We start from the raw sequence: 23,272 nt of genomic DNA, 5'->3' as shown, positions 1-23,272 counted from the left end.
TCCTTGGGCAAGAATTTACCCAGATACATTTATTGGCAAGGGATGCTTTCCCTGGCCAGGCTAACCCTACAGCTCCAGGTCAAAAGGGACTGATTGATCCAATCCCAGTTTTGCCCCTATGGAGAAGTAGTTTGGATTTTCCAATTAAATTCTCTTAAGAAAATTACATTTCCATGCCTACAGTGAGTTAAAACCAGGACTGGCTGAACTGGTTTCTTTTCTCTTTGAGCTACAAACCCCTCTCTCCCTATTGATCTTTATGGTTTAGATACAGACCTGTATACTGAGTAAATATAGTTCTAACAGTCCTTTTGTTATGTGGCTCCACTCCCCATCAGATCAGCTTATTAGCACTAAAGCTGCCTTCATAGATGAGTGTGCAACCTTTGCCCTGTCTCCTCTTCTAGCATGTCTTACCGCACAACAAATTTTACAAAGTAATGCTTTATTCCCGTCGTTGAAGCAGATCTAATTTATGCCTGTTTCCATAGCAACATCACTCTACTTTATGGTAATTTCCAGAATGACACAGATGCTGTAAACTGGCAACAAAATGATATAACAACCACTTAGCATTTAAATATAGCAAAACTGCAACATTTTGAAATACTAATCTAAATGTACAGCATGTCAGAGAGGGTCATTAAGCTGGTGGAAAACTCATGTAAAGTCTCACATCGAGGTTGGGAAGTTCTAGTTAAGCAGGATGACAGAGTACGCCATACCCTTATAGAGGGCTGTTAATTAACTAACCACATGCTTTAGCCACTATGATTTTTCTTTAAAAAGGTCAGAGTTACTCATGCAGAAGAGAAGACTTAATCTAATGCACAGTGCAAAGAAACAGCAGGTATCTCTGTCTGTATCATACCTACTAGGAGCGAGGACTGTCACATCTCTGCTGGAGATTTCCTGCAACATACTTTAAACAGTCTAAAAATCTGTGAAAAAAGTCAGGGCCAGATTTAAGATTCGGTGCCCACAAGCCAGGACTAGAGAGCAGTTGAGATAATTTTCTCCTAGAGATTATAGAATGTAGTCCTAAAGCAAATAGGATCCTCTTTACAGGGCCAGTGTTAGGGGTGGACAATGAGGGCAATTTCTCTGGGCTCTCATGTTCTTGTGGTTCCAAAACCTGCCTGCAGCTGAAAGAGGGACAATCTGCAAGCAAGCGTTGGGGGCCCCCTCACTAGCATCTGCCCTGGTCATGTCTAGCACTGGCCCTGCTTCCTGAGCCCTAGTATTTGGTGCCTTCAAAATTCGGTGCTCTAGGTCAGTGTTCTTATTTTTTTTTTTGTTTGAAATAATTTTTATTGAGCAGAAAAGACTGAGCAAGCACAACAATGCAATAGGGAACATAAAGTATACAGGGCTAAGAAACATGAAAGCTAACGTGAAACCCCCATCCCAAAGGGAGGAGGTACAGACCCCACAAAACCGCAGTGAGCGCAAGCCCATACAACAGCAGTAGCAGAAATCCCCAACAAGAACAGTAGAGACAGTAGAAGCTGATCAGTACCTTTCATTAGTTTTCAACAGAAAGAAAAAGACAACCTCACCCCAAATCCCAGCCATCCAGACAACATAGCCATACCAACAGCCAAGCCCCAAGCAACCCCTCATACACACAAAACCCATACATACCCTCCTCCCCTCTGTCTACGGGGGCAAATTGGCGCTAACCAGAATCAATCATAAAGAGCCAACTTCCAACAAGGTGGCATCCCAAAGAGAACGATAGATGCGGCGAGACGCAGACAACATCCCCTGACAACTGCGGAGCTCCCATCTGGCCACCTCAGCCAGGGAGCGCTTCCACCCCAGCACTGCAGGTGCATCCGCATCCATCCACTGGCGAAGCACCCCACGCTTGGCCACTAACAGCGCAATGTATAAGAAGCGCCAATGTTCCACTCCCAAACCCTGCTCAAGCACCTCCCCCTCACAGCCCAACAGAATAAGTAAATAAGACCATTGAAAAGGCACGTCCACTATGTGGGCCAGAAAGTCCAGCACCCCGTTCCAATAAGTGCCCAATACCGGACATTCTAGAAACATATGCACAAGGGTGCCACACATATGCTTGCATTTAACACAGACATCCGAGTCCAGAGACCCGCTCGTACTCCCCGGTCCCTGGAGATATAAGTGCGATGTAACAATTTGAACTGCAATTCATGCAGCTGAGCATTGCGGACCCCCCTTAGGAATGTTAGTAAAACAGGCCACCAGCGTCTCAACTCCAACAGGCTCCCCCCAAGTCCGCGGACCACCTAGCGGCCACCTGACAGAGCTGAGAGTCCGGCCGTTCTGCCCGGGCCAATCCATACCAAGTAGACAAAGAATTTAAAGAAGCAGGGAGAGAGAGAAACAAGTGATCAACCTTTAAGAATTGGGATCCCAGGGGGCACCGCCTCCTATGGTCCTCATAAAAATGGCGCAATTGCAAATAAACAAAAAATGGCATTTTGGGGAGAGACCAGTGACGACAGAGAGAATCATACGAGGAGAAAATCCCAGACTCAGAAGACAAGGAGCAGACATGCCCAAAGCAAAAACCAGCACCAAGACTGGCCGTCAAACCGCAATGTCTACCTACACCCGGCAGAAACATAGGATTTCCCCTGATGAACTGAAAAGCCCAATGATTCCGCTCTCCCCCTCCAATCCGCCGCCGCCACCAAAGCAACGCTCGCCTCAACGGGTCCAACCACAAAGAGTTGCAGCCTCCGCAGGGTCGCCGCCACTGAGGCACATCAAGACAGGCCAATGCGCTGTGGGGGGTCACCCAAGAATCAAACAGGCCCGAGGGGGCAAACCGGGAACTCGACGTGAAAAGTTCATGTACCCAATGCATCAGGGCAGCCACGTTATACAGCCTCAGGTCCGGAAGCGCCAAGCCACCCCGCTCCCTGCTCTGCGTAAGTCTCCAATAGCCAATACGCGCTCGCCGGTTGCGCCAGATGAAAGAACCAATAAAAGATCTAAAGGACCGTTCCTCCGCTCCCCGTAGCCATAAAGGGATCATCTGCAGAGGGTAAAGAATTTTGGGCAGCAAAACCATCTTGACCAAGGCAATATGACAGGTCAGTGTTCTTCAACTGCCGGTCCGCAGACCGGTGCCGGTTCATAGGAATTTCCTGCCGGTCCGCAGGGCCAGTACGTGCATTGGGCCCAAGACGTTATGATTGATAGAACAAATGGACTGTATTATGACTTGATTGACAGGGCATGTTGGCCAATTAGCTCCCGGGGACGTTCAAAAACCAAATGCCGACCTATGGGATAGCTGAGTCTTCCGTGTTGCGGACCAATAGGCGTTGAGCTGACTGGTAACTGGCTGATGCAAGGGGATTACAATGCGGATGGGAATTGGAGGGAAGAGGAGAGGATTGTAAACACGGAAGTGGTGTGGCGAGCACGGCCTTTGAGACTTGAGCAGCACGTTGTAGGAGGATTGCCTATAGTACCTGTGGGCTTCCTACTTAAGTTAGTTTATACTTAACTGTCAAAGTTTTATAGGACTTTTTTTGTAGGAAGGCGGTTAATAGATCCCAAAATAGACATGTTCCAAGAAATTGAAATGGTGAGAAGAAATAGAATGATGGTAGGAAAGTAAACATTATTTGCCACAGAAATGGCAATAGAAGGAGACAGAATATTATGATTGATTTTCTTGACTAAATTGAAGCTGATGTTCCTTGTGCTTGCCCTGGGTCATTTTGTCTCTCGTTAACTTACATTTCCTGCATGGTAGTAAGATACAATATATTTTGCTGCATGGAGGGAGGGAAGCAACAAAGGTAGGAGGAATGACTTTATTTTTGAATTTAGTGATTGAATAGTGTCAATTTTGAGAATTTACATCTGCTGTCTGTATTTTGCACTGTTCAGGAAGAAATGCATTTGTTTATTTTTCTCTGGGGTTGTACAACATACAGAGTCTTGAATCTTAGGGTTTGTTTGTATAAATTTGTACTTTTAGTTTTTGGTCCTGTATTTGCATAGGGGTTATCTGTGTTCTGGTAGGAATGAATGATGAGTAGCATACAGTGTGCTCTTTGTAGTTTAATTTTATGGTTAACCATTATGTGTTGTTAATAGGATTATATTGTGTGTGTATATGAAAAATGAATGGAAAACGTAGTGTTACAATTAGTACTATTATGGGGGCGGGGTCAGGCCCACGACTTAGCCCAGTGTTCTTCAACTGTCGGTCCACGGACCGGTGCCGGTCCACAAAATAATTATTTTATTTCCGCCGGTCCATAGGTGTAAAATGTTGAAGAACACTGCTCTTGGTTACTGCCTAAATACTTGAAAGGTATTAACGTAGAACAAAATGTATTCCAGAGAAAGGAAAATGGTAAAACTAGAGGGCATAATTTGAGGTTGAGGGGTGGTAGATTCAAGAGTAATCTTTGGAAATTCTTCTTTATGGAGAGGGTGATTGATACGTGGAATACGCTCCTGAGGGAGGTGGTGGAGAAGAAAACGGTGACAGAGTTTAAACAAGCATGGGATGAACACAGAGGATCTCTAATCAGAAAATAATGGGTATATATTGAGGGAATTAAGACCAGTAATGGGCAGACTTGCACGGTCTGTGTCCCATATGTGAACATTCAGCTGAGGATGGGCTGGGGAGAGCTTTGATGGCTGGGATGGTTAAGATGGGCTGTAGCGAGCTTTGACGGAGACTTCAGTAGATGGAACCTAAGCACACTACTGGGCAGGGCTCTGCGTTTCTGGCCCAGAAATATCTAAGAAAAAGGACCATTTAAACTAAATAATTAATTTATAGAGCATGTATAATTGGGCAGACTGGATGGACCATTCAGGTCTTTTCTGCTGTCATTTACTATGTTACTATGGCTATGTTGTGCTGTGCCTGCTGTGGCCCTGATCGATGTTCAAAACCAAATATATAAGAAAAAGCAGCAAATTTAAAACCCAGGATCTGGAAACAGTGGAATTTGCTTTGTCTTTTGGTGGAAGGGATCATGTTAATAATATTTGGTCCTCTGGGAGATAGAAAGAAAGAAAAATGAAGGACGATAAGGGAAAATTCTATAACCGGCACCAGTAGCTGCTGTTAGAAACAACAAAATAACCTGATGTTCAAGCACCTACCTGTGCCTAAATAGAAAGCACTGGAATCACACCTACGTAGGCACTTTCTGGCACCTGGCACTTAACACCACTATGGACATGGCTAATGCTGGAAGTTGCATTAGGCATCAGAAATTGCCTATGTAGGTGTGTTTCATGTCATAGATAGGCGCCAGAAACGTAGGTCCAGAAAACCTGGGCTTACATTTCCAGTGCCTATCTTGCCCAGAGGCGCAATTTTCAATATGGCGCATCACGTAGTTGACACACGATTTGCAGCCGCCAATAGCAGTGTCATTTGCAGTGTCTGGGCCATAAGGACCATATGGCCTATCTAGTCTGCCTAACCATGCCATCTACTATTCCTTCCTCTCCCCCAGAGAACCAACGTACTTATCCCAAACTTTCTTAAATTCAGATATATTTTTGTCTCCTCCATTGAGAGGCCATTTGAAACATTCAGTACACTTTCCATGAAAAAGTATTTTCTGAGCTTACTTCTTAGTGCATCCCCTTTCACTTTCATCCTATGCCCCCTCATTCCAGTTTCCTTTCAGGACTGAAATGCACCAGTACAAGTCTCTCCCTTTATCAGTGCCTGGTATTCCTCATCATAGTTTACTAGTAGAGTTTGACATGGAAACAGAGCAAACATGAAGGCAGATAAAGAACTTATGGCCCCTCCATGCCTTCTTCTCCTTTAGAGATCCTGTGTACTTGTGCTAAGCTTTCCTCTTTCACTTGTGCTAAGGGATCTCAAAGTCCCTCCTTGAGGATTGCAATCCAGTCGGGTTTTCAGGATTTCCCCAATGAATATGCATTGAAAGCAGTGCATGCACATAGATCTCATGCATATTCATTGGGGAAATCCTGAAAACCCGACTGGAATGAGGCCCTCAAGGAGGGACTTTGAGACCCCTGCAGTAGCTATCCTTGTTCACCTTCATCCTATGCCCCCCTCGTTCTAAAATTTCTTTTCAATTGAGACTCACTTCCTGTGCATTTTATTGGAACAGTTTATTGAGTTGCAGTCACCATACGGTAGGGAAGAAATTAGAAACTAAGAACTCGCAAAGAGTAGCTGTGATCTTAAGACTTGTGTGATGGATAATACTCATGATGGACTGGGATTAAATATCAGATCTAGCATTTCAAGAAACTAGCCCATATCAAGTCTGTATGCTGGCCATATGCCATTCTGATTGACTCATTCAACCCATAATTAGTCTAATTGTTCTGACATTTGTCAGAGGTTCCAGATTGCCAATTCAGTTAAAACTGATAACTATATGTATATACTGTATAAGCCTGTAATTTCAGTAGGGGGACAATTCTCAAAAGGTTGCCTACTATATGTATATACTGTATAAGCCTGTAATTTCAGTAGGGGGACAATTCTCAAAAGGTTGCCTAAAGAGGTAGCGTGGCGGGATGATATAAACTAATCACTAAATGTGTGTAATTGCCATTATAGAATACTAGTTTAAACCTTAATGTATGCATCTAACTTTTAAATGTCCTCAACTGCTGTCAGGCGCTATGATGAGGTCACTTAATGGAACCAGGAAAGGGCACAGTCAGGGGAAACACAGGGTCCCAGAATTAAGCTGAAGTGGATTCCTCATTAAGGGGACCAGACTCTTTATCCCAAACCCTGGTGTGGTTTATCCAATCCCCCACCTGGGTGGGGGGAGGGGGGAGCAGGAGAGTAATAAAACTCAGTTCCCTTGGCTGAGAAATCATGCTATCATGCCCTCCAAGGTAGGGTTACTATATGGCTTCAGACAAAAGAATTAATTGAGGGCATCCGGGTTTTACTTCTTTGCTTTCAATGGAAATAAAACCTATATGTCTCAATCTGTCCTCCTTACTTCCATTGCTTTCAAAGAAAGTAAAACCTGAATGTCACAATCCATCTTCCTTTTTCTGGAGCCATATGTATGGTAACCCTTCTCCAAGGGATAGGCAGACTTGGATGGGTCATTTGGCCTTTATTTGCCATTATGTGTCTATGAATTGAAGGGGAATTATTAGTGAAGCCAGCACACCTGAAGGAGAGAAAGCTAGAGCCAGCCACTGAACACATGGAGTGGGCTGAGGCTGACTCCCAAGCTCTGGAGGATACTGAAGAAATAGACTGCAACTTGAGCAAAAGCACCTAAAGCAGTGGTCTCAACCTCAAACCCTTTGCAGGGCCACAGTTTAGATTTGTAGGTACTTGGAGGGTCTCAGAAAAAAATAGTTAATGTTTCATTAAAGAAATGACAATTTTGCATGAGGTAAAACTTATTAGAGTTTATAAATCTTTTCTTTTGGCTACGTCTTAATAATAATATTGTCATTTATAGCTAAAGAGACATATGATCAAGAAACTGTTTTATTTTACTTTTGCGATTATGATAAACATACCAAGGGCCTCAAAATAGTACCTGGCGGGCCACGAGTTTGAGACCACTGACCTAAAGCAGGTATGGGCAGCTTCTAATCTAACTTAAACCTTAAGTTTATATACCGCATCATCTCCACGAATATAAAGCTCGACACGGTTTACAAGAACTTAAAATATAGGTAGAGAAGGAAAAGGTTTACATGAACTTATATGTAGAAGGAAAGAAAAAGGGGGGAGGTTAGAATTACAATTTGGTGAAAAGCCAAATTTTCAGTTGTTTGTGGAATAATTGGAGGGATCCCAGGTTCCAGCAGGATGGTGAGGTCGTTCCAAACTCCTGTGATTTTGAAGAGAAGGGATTTTTCCCATTTTACCTGCATAGTGAATGCCGAGTAGAGAGGGGAAAGCTTTGGACGGTTCTGGAGGAGTCGGGACTTGAGGAGTTGTAAGATAGTGGGATAAGGGGAGGAAGGATGCCGTGAATGATCTTAAAAGCCAGGCAGGAACATTTGAAATGGATTCTGGAGATCATTGGGAGCCAATGAAGTTTGGCAAGGAGTGGGGAAACATGGTCAGATTTGCGTTTTATAAAGATCAATTTGGCTGCAGTATTCTGGATTAGCTGGAGTCTTTGAAGACTTTTTTTGATAGGCTTAAGTAGATGGCATTGCAGTAATCTAGTTTGGAGAGGATGATGGATTGGACAAGGACGGCAAAATGTTGTTGGCGGAAGTAGGATCTTACTTTTCTCAGCATGTGAAGGCTGAAAAAGCATGATTTTGCCAAGGAGTTGAGGTGGTCATTGAGGGAGAGAGAAGAATCGATAATGATGCCAAGGACCTTGCATGAGAATTCAAGTTGCAGTGCATCGCCTGAGGGTAATGCGAAGAGGGTGGGCAGGTGTTCTAATTTTGGGCCGAGCCAGAGTAATTTTGTTTTTGATTCATTTAGTTTCATCTATACCGAGAGGGACCAGGAGCGGAGTCTCATTATGCAAGCTGTAATGTTCTCGTGGAGGTTGGTGAGATTCTGGTCTGTCTCGAGGAGGACAAGGATGTCATCCGCATATATGTAGATTGTTTCAAGGGAGGATATTTGAAGGCGTTTCAGGGAGGACATATAGATGTTAAAGAGAATAGGGGATAGGGGTGATCACTGAGGGACACCGCAAGATGGTGTCCAAGGAGTGGACATGGTGCCATTTGTGTTGACGGTGTAGGAGCGAGAGCGTAAGAAGTTTGAGAACCACTTTAGGACGGTGGAGACAATTCCTATCTCGGAAAGTTGGTAAAGTAGTATGTCGTGGTGGACAACATCGAAAGCAGCAGAAAGATCGAATTGTAATAGGACAGCGAATTTGTTACGTAAATGTAGTTGTTGCACCTTTGAAATTAGGGAAACTAGGAGGGATTCGGTGCTGAAGCTGGGTCTGAAGCCATATTGGTAGGGATGGAGAATGGAGAATCTCTCGAGGTAGGAAGAGAGCTGGGTAGCGACTACGGCTTCTAGAAGTTTAGTAAGTAGAGGGATATTTGCTATGGGGCGGTAGTTAGATGGTAAGGAAGGGTCGAGATCGGCTTTTTTCAGAATAGGTGACAAAGCAATGTGTCCCATTTCTGTGGAGAACAGGCCTGATAGTAAAGCAGAATTAATGTCTAGTAAGGGAGGAGATGGGAGACCACAGTTAACTGAGTTCTACTGTCAGAGGGCTACCCCAAACCCTTTGAGAAACAGAGAGGAGTTTGTAGCTTCTGCTGATGAATGGGAAGGGAGTATAAATTGCTTTAAGCATTTTGGATCCAGGGACTGAACTATAGTGCTCTGGGAATTACAGTGTTCATTACTGGGGTGTGCTGATTCAAAAGTGGAAATCCCGGAATGGCTCAATTTGGAGCCATGGACTGAATTATTTTCCTCTGGGGATTAGTGTTCATTACTGGGGTGTGCTGATTTAAAAGCGGGAATCCTGGAATTTGGAGCCATGGACTGAAGTGTATTGCAGTGTATATTACAGTGTTTTGACTTTGAGTAGAAAGAGAGACAACAAGCCTAGAAGGACCGGCTTAGAAGCCGGGCAGGCAACAGGCATGGCCAGGACATCCCAGAGAAGACCTCACCCTGTCCTTAACTATAACTCGGTGTGCATGTAAAAGCTAGGCATACCCCTGACCTGCTTATACCCTCTCAGATCCATGCTCTCTTGCAGTTGTGTGCTATGAATTTTGCACATCCCGACTAAGGGCAGTTGTGTGCATGACTACTAATTAGTGCCAATTAGTATCAAATATAGCCAATAATTGGTTGTTAATGCCAAAAAGCAACTAATTATTAATTTATGCACTTAACTGATACTATCATTTGCACGCTAAGCACCACATTGTGCATATAAGTTTACAGAATTAGGAGGTAGATCATATGTACTGATAGAAAGAAAATCATGAGGATAATATTGCAGGTAATAAGGACAAAACATAGATGAAGAGTAGTTAACAAACTAGGACAGGTATTCCTCTTGGGGGTAATTTCTCCAAATGAGTTAGTCTTGTGCATACCATGAACCTCATTTTCTCTTTTGTTTGCCTGCTCACTTTCCTTGTCTTCCTTTTGGGTTTAAGGCTAACAATTGCCCTTTATTTTTTTTCAGAAGAGCCTGATTCACACTTGATTGTATACCACTGCATGTACAGCCATGTACTTCTGCTTCGTCAAGAGCAGGGCCTCCTAAACCTTCCCAGAGAACCCACCGTCAGTGGAGGTATTAGAATAGCCACTATAAATATACATGAGATAAACTTACATTCAGTGGAAAAACCCACTGTATGCACAAATTTGCCATCAGCATATTTCTTGTGGATATCCTGAAAGCTTACTGTAACTAACTGAAGGACCAGTTTGGAAAACCCTGCCCTACAAAAGCAGAAATACAAGGTTGTGCAAGTTGTGTGCTACAATCAGATGTTGATGTACTGGTCCTGAAATCAGAGCCATTTGGCAACACTTCTTGGTTTTGCGCCTAGTCTGGAAGTGGAAGTTCTGAGGTGTGTTTTGTCAACATGCTCTGTTGAATATTGACGTGTTACTGGTCATTTGTTCATCCAAACCTATCTACGCATATGTGTAGTAAATTGATTGACTCTTTGTTAATAAAAATGTTTGCATGAAAATCAGAATTTAAACCTTGTGATTTATCCAGAGGTATTTGAACAGGAAGGCACATTGCTTTTTGTTAATTTACTGCTTATAAACACTTTAAAAAAGTTACAAACTAGTAAATTCTTTAAAACGTATATCAACCTGATCATATAACCTTGATAAATGTTACAAACTAGCAGTGATTTTTTTTACAGAATGTATTCCTAAATGCAGATATTATGAGGAGGGTTTATTTATTTATTTTAATTCTTACACACAGATCTCCCTGTAGAGACAAAGACAAAGGAATTGGAGAATGTTAGGGACAGGTAGTGCATGAAATAAGGGCACCTCATTCACCCTAAGAATACGGCAAGAGAATTAAGGTTTCCAAACAAATAGAGCCCAGAGCCCAGTCAGCAACATTATGGACTTTCTATAATGTTAAATAAAGGCAGACATTCAAACAGTTTTGAGTTCTCTTTTCGGAGATTGATCCTTCCACAAAAAGTAAAAAAGGGAATCACATTGTATAGAATTTATTTTCTTTTAGCCCTCATATACATAAGCTATTAAAAAAATAATCAAAAATTCACAAGTCCTATGGAGCCAATCTTACAACTAGGTATCTTCACCCAAATATACAGGTATTATTCAAGTGTTTTAATTTATAAAGGTTAATGGCAAACAGCTATCATGCACAGAAGCAAAGGGGCGAATTCAGTGGGTGCTTAGCACTTCTAGTACTGAGGAAGCTCTTTCACTCTGTCTAGGGAGGAAGTAATTTGTTTTGTGTTTGGCACCCGCTGATTTTACAATGTTGGTGCCTATCCACAGAAATCTATTCTTTATTTATACATGCCACTATTAGAGTCCTGCAAGGCTTCTCTCCTTGGTGATTATTCCAATTTGACTCTCATCAGATTAGCTCCCAGTGGGTTCTCTTTTACAGAGAGGGCACAGGCTTTTTGCTGTGAGAATAGAACACCATTGGTGGTGATGACCTGAGTTCTTGGTGTTATTACAAGAGCAGTGGGGTTGTAAATTCTTTCAAACAGTTTAGGCCTGTTTTCTTATTCCCCTTTGTACAGTTGTCTTCTTTACTCATTTAAACTTGTCCTCTCTCTCTCCTCTTTTCTCTTGAGGGCAGTGTCTCCACAATGGTTGGTTTTGCACACACCATCACAGTAATAAACCTCAGGGTGTGTGGAGTATGATTTCAGTCTCTCAAATTTACTACTAATCTAATCTGAGATTAGTGGATCGCTGTATGCCTATAAAGGTTCAAGGCGATTTACAATTAAAGAACAGCTCATACAAACATGGGGAGCTTGCCACTGGATGCTCACCCGACCCCCCCCCCCCCCCGAGAGATGCTTGCCTCCTTAAGCTTCTCCCTTAATATCCCGGGTTACAGAGAGAGAAGCCTAAGGCCCTGATTGGCTCAGTCAAGGAGGGCATCACATTTTCACTGCTGGGAGGGGGGGGGGGTTGTTTCTGCCTGGCATGAGGGAGTTGGGATCTTTTATGCCAATTTTTGCTGCCACGGAGCTATGATTGGCAGGGGAAGGCTGGGGCAGATATTACACATGCACATCTGTGCTATTAAAATAAAAAAAGTCCCAACAGCTAAGGAGCTTCACCTGCCACTCAGCTGTTAGGGCTTCCCCAATTCGGCTCTGCACATTTGGCAGTTGCTCTCAGAGTGACTGATTGGACAGGGATTACCATGAACCTCCGTGCAATAATTTGCATGGAGGTTTGTTGGTGCATTAATCGCTATTCCAGAGTCGCCAAAAAAATCGGCCACAACAATTCACATGGTCTTAACAACCGTGCTTTGTGCATCTAGCCCCTCAGTATTTTTCAATGGGTGGTTTTGGTGGTGGGAAGAAGGGCAGGAAAAATAGGAATATCCACTGGTGCTTGAAGATGTGAAAGGTTGAACATGACAGAATGCATGAACAGAGGGACAAAGCCCTTCTGCTATTGTATATATACAGAAATATTTGAAATAATATATATTCATTATCAGAGGCAAGAAGGCTTTTCAAATCTATCTTAGGGTACCCTATAGCCAATTGCTTTTCCAGGTCATGCAGAATGAATATGTAAGAGAGAAAATTTGCAACTACTGGGTTTCCAATGTAGGTAAATGTATGTCTAGCATGGTTGTATAGACTCTGAAACCTGACTAGCTGTGAAATCCTCAAGATTTCTGCTAATAAAGCGAGAGAATAAAGACCTAAATTGTGATGCACACATACACTCTCTGGGGCTGCAGGGCCAGTTGCATTGTAAAACTAGACCAGGACTATAACTATCTTATAGGGGTGTCCAGGGTAAAAACTGTCATTTTGGTTAGTTTCCCCTTGTTGTGCATGTGATTGCCTGACACCAAATGAATAAAAAAGCAATAAAACTAACAATGTTATCAAATAGTGCACCTGTTTTCTCAAATAGTGTACACTACTAATGACAGAAAAACCTTGGAACTTTTTAAATTAGGACACACCTGATGAATGATACTCGCATACATGACCCTCATGGACCTTTGGACTGATACAGTATGGTAGTTCTTATGAATTAATATAAACATGCTCTGCATATTCTCCATGAAAGTTATCATATGAAAAAAAAATTCTGATTCTCATTTCATCTGAGTAACAGCAACATAAATCTCTCTACTCAAAATATATCTAGCAAACCTACCGTACAACAGTAACACACTAATTCCTATGATTCAAACAACTTGAACCCTACCTAAGAACAAGAAGCACTACAATTATTAAATGAGGTCCTAGAGCACCAATACACCTACTACTGATAGAACAAGCGGGACTGCTACAGACAGAGTTCTACATAAAAGCTGCACGCAAACAGAATAGCACACCTCAGTCACATGCAAAACATAGACAAACCCTCACCCAATGCAGAACAAGGGATCACAAATTTAGAAATAAAAGACAAAAATTGAACGGAGAACACCAAGATGTCAAATGAGGCAGGTGCCACAAAACAGGAGAAATTAAAACAGAAATGCATTTCTTCTTGTACCAAACGCAATACAAAAACAACAGTACAGCACATTTCCCAGAGCTAAGATTTTCCATCTAATAAATTAAAAATAAAACACTTTTTTTTTCTTTGGGCATTTTATTTTTCCAAACATGCTTCTCCCAGTTTCTCTTTTCTGCTTTCCTGTTTGTCTTCTGCTCTCTTTCCAGAGTATGCTGTCCATTGTTCCTTTCTCTACTTTCTTCTTCTATTCCTTCACTTTATCTGCCTCAGTCATATTTCCTCTTTCTCTGTTTCTTGTCTGCCCACTCAAATTTCACCCTCTCACCCTTCAGTCCTCAACCTGTATTTCACTTACCTGTCAACTCTCCATCCCCTAACTTTCCAGTCTCTCTCCTTTTCTTGCCTCCTGTTCCCTTTTCTTTCACCTACTCTCCATTATTACACTTTTACCTCCTGTATTCACCATCCTCTCATTCATCTCCTTCAGAACCCCCATGGTGTCTTACAAATGGTTCCCAACCCTTCCCCCATCTTTGTAGGCCAACATCTCCTCTCTTTCTCCACTCACACATAGCCCAGCATCTCCCTATCCTTCTCTCCCCTTACGGTTCAACAAATCCCTGTCCCCTCACTCTTCCCCTGCACTCCTAAGGTCCTGCAACTCCCTGTTCCCTCTGCTTTTACCTCCACTCATTCAGTCTATCAGCTCCCTGAGCCATCTGCCTTCACCCCTATGGTTCAACAGCACTCTGCCTCTTCTGTCTTCCCCTCAGCTCCCTTGGTCCAGCAACTCCCTGTCCCGTATGACTTCCCTCCCATTCCTATGCTCCACTCTTTACCTTTCATCTCCATTCATATAGTTTTAGCACCTCCCTATCCCCTCTTTTTTTTTTCTCCACCCCTATGGTCCAGCAACTCAACTTCCTTTCTACTCCCATGGTGCTGCAGTTCCCTGTCCCCTCATGGTACAGCATCTCCTGGTCCCTTCTCTCTTGTTCCCTTTATTTTATGGTCCAGCAACTCCTTGTTCCACTTCCCTATTCCTTCATCTCTATGGTGTTGTATCTTCCTATTCTCTCTCGTTCTTCTTCTTCCCTCTATGGCACAGCAGCTCCCTATCTCCTCTCTCTTAAAGAGTGAAGCATCAGTATTCAGCAGTGCAGTGGCACAGGGTGTGTAGCTTCAGGATGGAACCCCTGTTTGACAGGAGATGCATTTACACTAAGCCTGATGCTGTGCTCTTTCTTAGGTTGTATATGCAGCAAACTATGCACCAGAAATGGAAGCCTAAGTGTGGTTTATGGCCTTCACAATCTGGGCAAGAGTATGATATGCAGCCACAGCTCCCCTGTGTCCTGTACCTCTCTTCCTCTGTTTCCTGTCCCTCCACAGTCCAGGCTCGCTCTCTCCTTCCTTCCATCTCTGCTAGCCCCCTACTCACTAAAGTTCCACCATCACTGCTAAGAACATAAGTGTTGCCATACTAGAACAGACCAAAGATCTACCAAGCCCAGTATCCTGTTTTTCAACAGTAGTTAATCCAGGTCTCAGGTACCTACCAAGATCCAAAAAGATACCCTTTTCCCTTCTTCCTTCCGGGCCAGGGCTTCTCCCGTTCCCAGGAGTCCAGCACCTTCCCCAGGTCTCTCTCCTCCTTTACCAGCGTCCAACTTCACGTCTCTGCTGCAGCCTAAGCCAAGTTCCTATGAGAGAGGAAAGGCGCCAGGTCAGCCCAGGCAGCCTATTAGGACTACCGTTGTCGACAGCGAGGTGGACGCTAAGGGAGGAGAGAAACCATGTTCCAATCTTTATTAAAAGGAAAAAAAAATAAAAATTCGTTGCTCTGTGCTCCAGCCCGCATCGGGGGGTCGACTCACAGAGCACTCTATTATTTGAAAAAACAAAAACAGAACCCCCCCCAAAAAAAAAAAAACACCGGTTGAGAACCGTTGTTGTATAACGAATCAGTGCGCCTTCCTAGGATACATACAAGGCACAGTGCGTGCTCGGTAGAGCTTTCAAAATAGTCGAGGTATACAAACAATGTTCAGCAGAAGCACTGAGTGGGAGGTAAGGCCGGGGGATGAGATATGCCTTCTCCACCTCCAATATGCACTGCCTCCCCCTGGCCAGGCTCCAGCTTTATGGTACCTATCCCAGGCAGTACGCATCATATTGCACATTGCATGCAAGGTTTCTGCAACAGTATATTGACAGAACCCATCAAGCACCTTTAAATGAATCTCCTCGCCCCCCAGCAGGTATCAATTATGTTAATATGGAAGTGTTTGAGCAGCAGCAGCGGCAGCAGCAGGCGTAGAGCCGTTATCACACAGCACGCTCTCCTCCTCCTTTTCCTGACTGGGATTTTTTTCTCTCTTTTTTTTTTGTGTGTGTGTGTTATCGCCGCCGTCGCTTCTGTCAGAGTGTGCGGTGGAGCGAAAGACTAGGGACGGAGGGCTGAGGCGGCGGAGCGGTGACAGAGCTCGCGGGCAAGCCCCGGGGACGGAGCTGGAGCCCGCGCAAAGCTGGGGTGGGGGAGGGGGAGACGGGGTGCAGGCGTCCACCGAGCGCTGGACAGAGAGAACGATGGGAGCCCAGCACGGGGACTGAGGTGATGTAAGCACCTAGGGACGGACGGGCGGGGAGGGAGGGAGACGAGTCTTCGGCACAGGATGATGGGCAACTCTCAGCGCAAGCACAGAAGTAAGAGGCGGCTGGCAATGAATTCGGCAACAGGTACTTCCTCCCTGTGTTGTCATTGCTGCGCTACGGTGCTCTGTTTTTGCCAGTGGTGTTTTCTGGTGGGTGTCTGATTTGTTTTTTTCAGGTGGGAGAGATTTTTTTTTTTTTTTTGGGGGGGGGGGGGGTTTGCGCGTTGATTTTGGAGAAAGCTCTATGTTTAAAAATCTGTGAATTTCTTTATTTGCTGGCTTAAACGCAAGGCTATATAGCAGAGACGAAAAAAAAATATCCCCAAGCAGAAATATTAGCAATGGCTTCTAGAAGCGGAACCGGCAGCCCGGCTTCCAAAGCCTTAAAGGGAGAATGATGAAGGCACTGCTTCCTCTCACTTTCAATGGAACTCGTGACGTCAGCTGAATGCAGGGCTGAATGATTGACTGGCAGCATAGGCCCAAGTTCATGGGACTCCTCCTTGGTGCACTATAATGGTCTAGCTTTGCTCAGACCCCAAAGCAGCCTTGCTAGTTCTTCCATTTAGGGTCCAGAATCTCTCATGCACATCAAGAGAGAGAACACACACTGACTCGGAAATAGGTACACAGAAACACACTTTCCCAGTATAAGCATCTAATATGTGCATATACACACATTTTTGTAAACAGGTGCACATGGAGGCAGACTTTCAGCTACTGGTGTGTGCATACTGAAAGACACAGATATACCCACTCAGGTTCATAGATATAGGCCCACAGGTGAACAGGCATATTTAAATATACATGCATACAAGTGTACAAACACACACCAGTGTAGGTACTACACATTCTTTAGGATATAGGCATACATATGCACACATCCTTAGATCCAACTGTATGGGAATATTCTCTTAGAGCTTTTATTAAATGGAGGAAACTGAATATGGCCCTGGTGAAAGCAAACTTTTCATAAAGGTCTACATTCACAGATGCTTAAAAGGACATGCATGTACATACTGAAATCCCAAACCTAAGTGTACAGATTGGTATATCTATATCCTGAGAGATTCAGCTACATATGTACATTCACACTCATGTGAAGGCGTGGAAAGACACAATTCTTAAACATTCAGGCAAAGCATACTCATACAATAACTTAAAGTTCAGGAAAACATATGTATAGACTATAGACACTTCCCTAACTGAGGCTTACATAGATTTAAACTCTTAGGCAAGATAAATATAGATACAAATACAGACAACATATACTCTCAGAAAGAAAGACAATTACTGACTGACCAACCAAGAAAACCAGTTCAGGGATGGAAGCTTTTGGCTCTTCTTGGGTTTTTGTCTCAATACATGCTGGTATATGTATTGTAATTCACATTTTTTAAAATTGTTTTTACCATTTGTAATGAGCATTGGCAATACCATAATGCATTAAGCCAGCATGTTGCCTCTACATAGAGAGGAGGGGGGTGAGGGTGGGTATTGTGGTTTAATGTTGTATCCATCCAGGTCCTGCTGGGATGGCTGTGCCTGAATGATTGGAAGTTGTGACTAGCATAGAAAAGTTGACCCATCCGAGTATTTGTTTATTTCAAATTTATCCACACCTTTTCAAGGTAGGTCTTGTCAAACAAATCTGATCAGTTTCTTTGAATGGGTGACCAGAAAATTGGATAGAGGGAGTGCGCTAGATGTGGTGTATTTAGATTTTAGCAAAGACTTTGACAGTGTTCCACGCAGACATCTAATAAATAAACTGAGTGCCCTCGGGATGGGTCCCAAAGTGACGGGCTGGGTCAAGAACTGATTGAGTGGAATTCGACACAGGGTAGTGATCAATGGAGATCGCTCTGAGGAAAGGGATGTTACCAGTGGTGTGCCTCAAGATTCTGTTCTTGGGCCTGTTCTTTTTAACATTTTTATAAATAATATTGCTGAAGGGCTGTTGGGTAAGATTTGCCTCTTTGCGGATGATACCAAAATCTGCAATAGAGTAGACACACCGGATGGTGTGAATAACATGAAGAAAGACCTGTCGAAGCTTGAAGAATGGTCTGAAATTTGGCAGCTAAAATTTAATGGTAAGAAATGCAAAGTTATGCATTTGGGCTGCAAAAATCCGAGGGAGTGGTACAGTTTAGGGGGTGAAGAACTTATGTGCATGACAGAAGAGCGGGACTTGGGTGTGATTGTATGTGATGATCTTAAGTTGGCCAAACAGGTTGAAAAGGTGACGGCGAAAGCTATGATGCTAGAGTGCATAGGGAGAAGTATGGTCAGTAGGAAAAAGGAGGTATTGATGCCCCTGTATAAGATTCTGGTGAGACCTCATTTAGAATATTGTGTACAATTCTGGAGGCTGCATCTTCAAAGAGATATAAAAAGGATGGAGTCAGTCCAGAAGAAGGCTACTAAAATGGTGTGTGGTCTTCGTTATAAGGCGTATGGGGAAAGACTTAAAGATCTCAATCTGTATTCTTTGGAGGAAAGGTAGGAGAGGGGAGATATGATAGAGACGTGATGTAAATGCGCATGAGTCGAGTTACTTTCATTTGAAAGGAAGCTCTGGAATGAGAGGGCATAGGATGAAGTTAAAAGGTAATAGGTTCCAGAGTAATCTAAGGAAATGCTTTTTTACAGAAAGGGTGGTAGATACGTGGAACAGTCTCCTGGAAGAGGTGGTGGAGACAGAGACTGTGTCTGAATTCAAGAAAGCCTGGGATAGGCACTTGGGATCTCTTAGAGAGAGGAAGTGATAATGGTCACTACGATGGGCCATTTGGCTTTTATTTGCCATCATGTTTCTGTGTTTCTAAAGCATGTGCTTGATGCTGTACTTATGGCCCAGTGTAAATTGCCCTAAAATTGCAAGCTAAGTTCCAACTTGTTTGTCTGCTGCCTTGGTCAGAGTGGGCTAAGAGCTTACACATAGCGAGTTATTTGTAGGTTATTTGTAGATCTAATACATTGCCCTTCTGTCATATGCCTGGGCTACAATTAGTGCTTTTTACCTATTGCTGGTGAGGAGAAGAACCTTTTTTTAAATCAGGCCCATCATTTCAATGTCATGATCTGTAGATATAGGCCCATGCAGTGAATTTTTTGATAAACAGTTCTTCCTTGGGTTAGCCTAGTGACTGAGATGCCAGGTGCTGTATATTGCTATGTGGCAGATCACTGGTTCAGTCCTTGTAATTAGGCCTTCAGCTGGAAAAATGGTACATATTACTTTTGTGTTAGTGAACCTTTTGGGTAGCACTCTCTGTTGAGCTCTGTCTCGCCTGTAAATACAGGAAGATTTTAATTCAGAATTGAATCTGGAGGATTAGCAAAAATAAACTGGGTTTTTTTTTTTCCATATGCTGTAGCACATATCTGAGATGCTATTTTATAATCTGAAGAGAAGAAAACTAATTCTTGTGTTATAGCAATGCCTCTGACTTTAATATGACTTTAATATGACTAAGGCTTTAATATGACTAACAAGAGTTCACCATGGGGGGCCATTTGCTAATATTGTGCTCTGCTGCTGTTAATGTATGTTGTGGTAAATAACAGATTTTAATGGTTTTATCACATGCCAGCTATTCATAATTAACCCTCTAAGAGAATTACATGTGTACGTTGCATTGAATAGGTTTTTTTCCCTTCAAATTTCAAGTCATAAAAGCAAAATAAAGACCAACATGTTGGATTTTCATAGAAAACTTTCAGTAACAGATCTAAATGTTGGTTTGTATTATGTTTATATACTTTGTATCAGATTATTAAAAGAATAAAATGTATGTGATTTAGGAGCCTGTATGCTAAAGCATAGCACACAGGCAAAGATTGTTTAGGATGCAAATGGAATAGTGCGCTGTCTACTAAATCTCTAGCCTGCACTCTAAACTGATCTCTTAATATATTAGCATGTACATGCATGTAATTGAAGAGATGTCACATGAAAATTAGGTTTTAGCAGTTGTGTAGAAAATATCATGGTGTATGTTCTGCGTGCTATTTAGCATGTGCTCAGGAAGGGATACAATTTAACAACTGCTTTGAGATGAGATGTTAACTTTTTAAGTGTGCACACTATTAAATGGACTTAGCTAACAGAATGCATTGTGGATTTCAAGGTGTAGAAAATGTAGCTGCTGGAGCTGGAGGAATTGGTGGAGGACTGAAATTGAGAACTGGGAGAGGAGGAGTCCACACAGGAGATAGATGCAGAGAGAATGAGAGAAAGGAAGAAGCCATAAAGGACCTGAGGCGGAAGGAGTACAGGAACAATGGAGAGCAAGGAGGTAACTGGTCACAGATCTTTGTGCTCCTTTCTGCAATGTTCCTTTTAACATTTTGCTAATGGTGTTTAATGATCTTTATTATCTTGGACATGAACTTGAGGTCAGTGATGCCTTATGTTGGAATTGATAAGGGGGAAACATTTCCATGAATTGTTGACGTTATATAAAAAGACCATTTTGGAAGCTCAGATAAAATATGCATTTAAAAAAATTGAAAAAAGGCCAAATGATAACTGACATGGTTTAGTGTTGAGGAACAAGAGGCAAAGAAAAACAAAAAGGCTTAAAAGACCTTTCATAAATGGAAAGGAGATCCTAATGAGGAAAATATGTATGGACACAAGCACTGGCAAGCTAGATGTAAAACAATAATAAGTCAGGCTAGGAGTGAATTGGAGTGGTAGATGACCAAGGGATAAAAAGAGTGCTTAAGGAAGATAAGGTAATAGCAGAAAAAAAACTAATGCTGGGTTTTGCTAAACAGCGGAAGTGCTTCTTAGCACAAGCTGGCGATGTAAATGTTCCCATGCTCATACGAATTGAATGAGTGTCGGAGCATTTATCTTGCTGGCTCGTGGTAAGAAGCTCTTCTGTGCTTTAGTAAAAGTAGCCCTAAATTACTGACCATGTAGAAAGATTCAGCTTAATGGAAATGAGTCATCATATGCTTAGCAAAGGAAAGTTCTGCTTTACTAATTTATTGGATTTTTTTTTTTTTTTTAAAGGTGTAAATAAAAACATGTGGATAAAGGCAAGCTAGTTTATTGTAGGAAGGCATTTAACAACATTTCTCATGAACGCTCGAGAAATTAAATAGCCCTTTTAAGGCCTAGAAATTGCCTGAAGGACAGGAAACAGAGTGTAGGGCTGAATGGTCAGTTTTCCACATGGAAAATGTCAGTAGTGGATCACCCCAAGGACAGTGTTGGGCAAGTAATAGTTAACTAAGTAATATCATATGGTTTATTGTTTATTATAATTTAATACACTTTCTTTCCTGAAGAGATGACAAAGCAGTGAACAATAGACAATAAATCTAAATTTCAGAGGAAAGAATGCCAGTTGTCAAAGGAAAGGTTAAGAACAGTAATATATTACTAGCAACATATCATTGGTAATATTTTACTTTTAAAGTAATGAGTAATTAGTATTGGGTAAGTTAATTGCCAAAAGTAATAATGAACAGTCACTAGTTTCATTAGGAAACAGGAATATGGTATACTTACTATATAGGTTACTGTGAAAAATAGTGTATAACTTGTAAAGTAATAAATTATACCCAACTCTGCCCAAAGGTATTTATTGTTTTAAAATATTGGTATGTGGTCTGGAGAAAGGTTTAAGGTGGTCAAATATGTGAATGACATAAAATTATATAAGTTGTTAGTTCTTTACAATTCTCTGTTGTTATTGCATTAGGCTCTTGTGAGACTAGGAAACTGGGCATCTAAATGGCAGATGAAATGTTGTTATTTTGCACTTGTCCAAAACTATGGGTATAAAATGTTGAGTTCTGAACTACAGTAAGAGTCACTTTCCAAAGAAAAAAATCTTGGAGGCATTGTGGACAGTAGATTTAAATTTTCAACCCAGTATGCTCTGGCTGCCAAATAAATAATAAATATAAAGAATGTTGGGGATTATTCAACAAGGAATAGAGAACAGAATTGAACATACCATTTTGTCTGTGGATAGATCTATGTTGTGACTGCACCTTGAATATTATGTGCAATTCTGGTCACCCCATCTCAAACAGGATACTTGAAAGGGTTCAGAGAAGAGTAACAAATATGATAAAGGGGTTGGAATACCTCTCTTAGGAAGAAAGGCTAACCAGGTTAGGACTCTTCAATTTGGAAAAAGGATACTGTATATATTTGAATATGGCCCAAAAATGGGGGTCTCAGTTTATATTCGAGCCTTGATCTTTCTTGCTTCTCCTCTCTCCCTCTCTCTGAAGATTACATCTCCCCCTCCCCCTCCCCCCCGCTAACCAGCACCTCTGTTCCTGACCCTACCCATCTGGTACTTCGGGCCTACCACCTCCCTACCCACTAACCTGCACTTGTTTTCACCCCTACCCGACAGCCACTTCAGTGCTACCACTGCCCCACCCAATGACCGGCACATCTGTCCCTCCCCTTGGCCGACCGACACTGTTCTTACTAGCACTGTTCTTTTCCAGTCTGAAGCTGAGTCCAATTCTGTGTGTTGAGCTGGAGTGGGGCCTTTTGCATTCGTGTACGATCAAGGACTGCCAGTTCCCATCCTCTCCGAGAATCTCAGAAAGGAAAGGAGCCAGCAGAGGCCTTGCGCATCTTTTTTGAGGAGGTTTTTCTGATTAGTGATGGGTACTAAAATTCCCATGAAGAATTTCAAAGATAACCCGCTGAAATCTCTTCCTCCTTGAATTTGAATGTTCACATTAACTTTCATCTTGGATTCTATTGTTGTGGGACTTTACATATATTGGATTGGAGTATTTCATAGGGTAAAGTAAGCCTGTAGGTATATAGCGTGATATCTTTCCTACCCATCCATTTGCATACCTGCTTGCCCCCTCCTGTGTTATCTCATCAACCATGTCTTCTCATGCTTTCTTTATCTAGATCCTAACCAGGATAGAGCTTGATGAGCAAATATGTGTACTACCTCACTCT

The 23,272-nt window shown here is 42.4% G+C and overlaps 1 protein-coding gene and 1 long non-coding RNA gene across 10 annotated transcripts in view; one reads left to right on the top strand and one right to left on the bottom strand.

Moving 5' to 3' along the window:
- The window catches only part of LOC117360880, a 33,410-nt gene extending 17,995 nt beyond the window's left edge, over positions 1-15,415 (bottom strand). The window contains exon 1 of the long non-coding RNA XR_004539544.1: positions 15,214-15,415. This is a non-coding gene — a long non-coding RNA (uncharacterized LOC117360880). The remainder of the gene's footprint in view (positions 1-15,213) is intronic.
- The window catches only part of NHSL2 (NHS like 2), a 542,601-nt gene that overhangs the window by 293,244 nt on the left and 226,085 nt on the right, over positions 1-23,272 (top strand). For 6 of the 9 annotated variants that reach the window (XM_033945433.1, XM_033945432.1, XM_033945431.1 and 3 more), the window contains exon 2: positions 20,445-20,612. The exons of 1 other annotated variant lie outside the window; for it this stretch is intronic. In XM_033945433.1, coding sequence (XP_033801324.1) covers positions 20,445-20,612 — 168 coding nt within the window. Of the gene's footprint in view, positions 1-15,736; positions 15,916-16,278; positions 16,394-20,444; positions 20,613-23,272 lie in introns of those variants that run through there. 2 more of the 9 variants (XM_033945434.1, XM_033945436.1) reach the window with 2 other exon arrangements.

This window comes from Geotrypetes seraphini, chromosome 5, assembly GCF_902459505.1.
Source record: "Geotrypetes seraphini chromosome 5, aGeoSer1.1, whole genome shotgun sequence".
NCBI classification, from domain to species: domain Eukaryota; kingdom Metazoa; phylum Chordata; class Amphibia; order Gymnophiona; family Dermophiidae; genus Geotrypetes; species Geotrypetes seraphini.
This window is presented reverse-complemented; position numbering and strand designations above follow the sequence as displayed.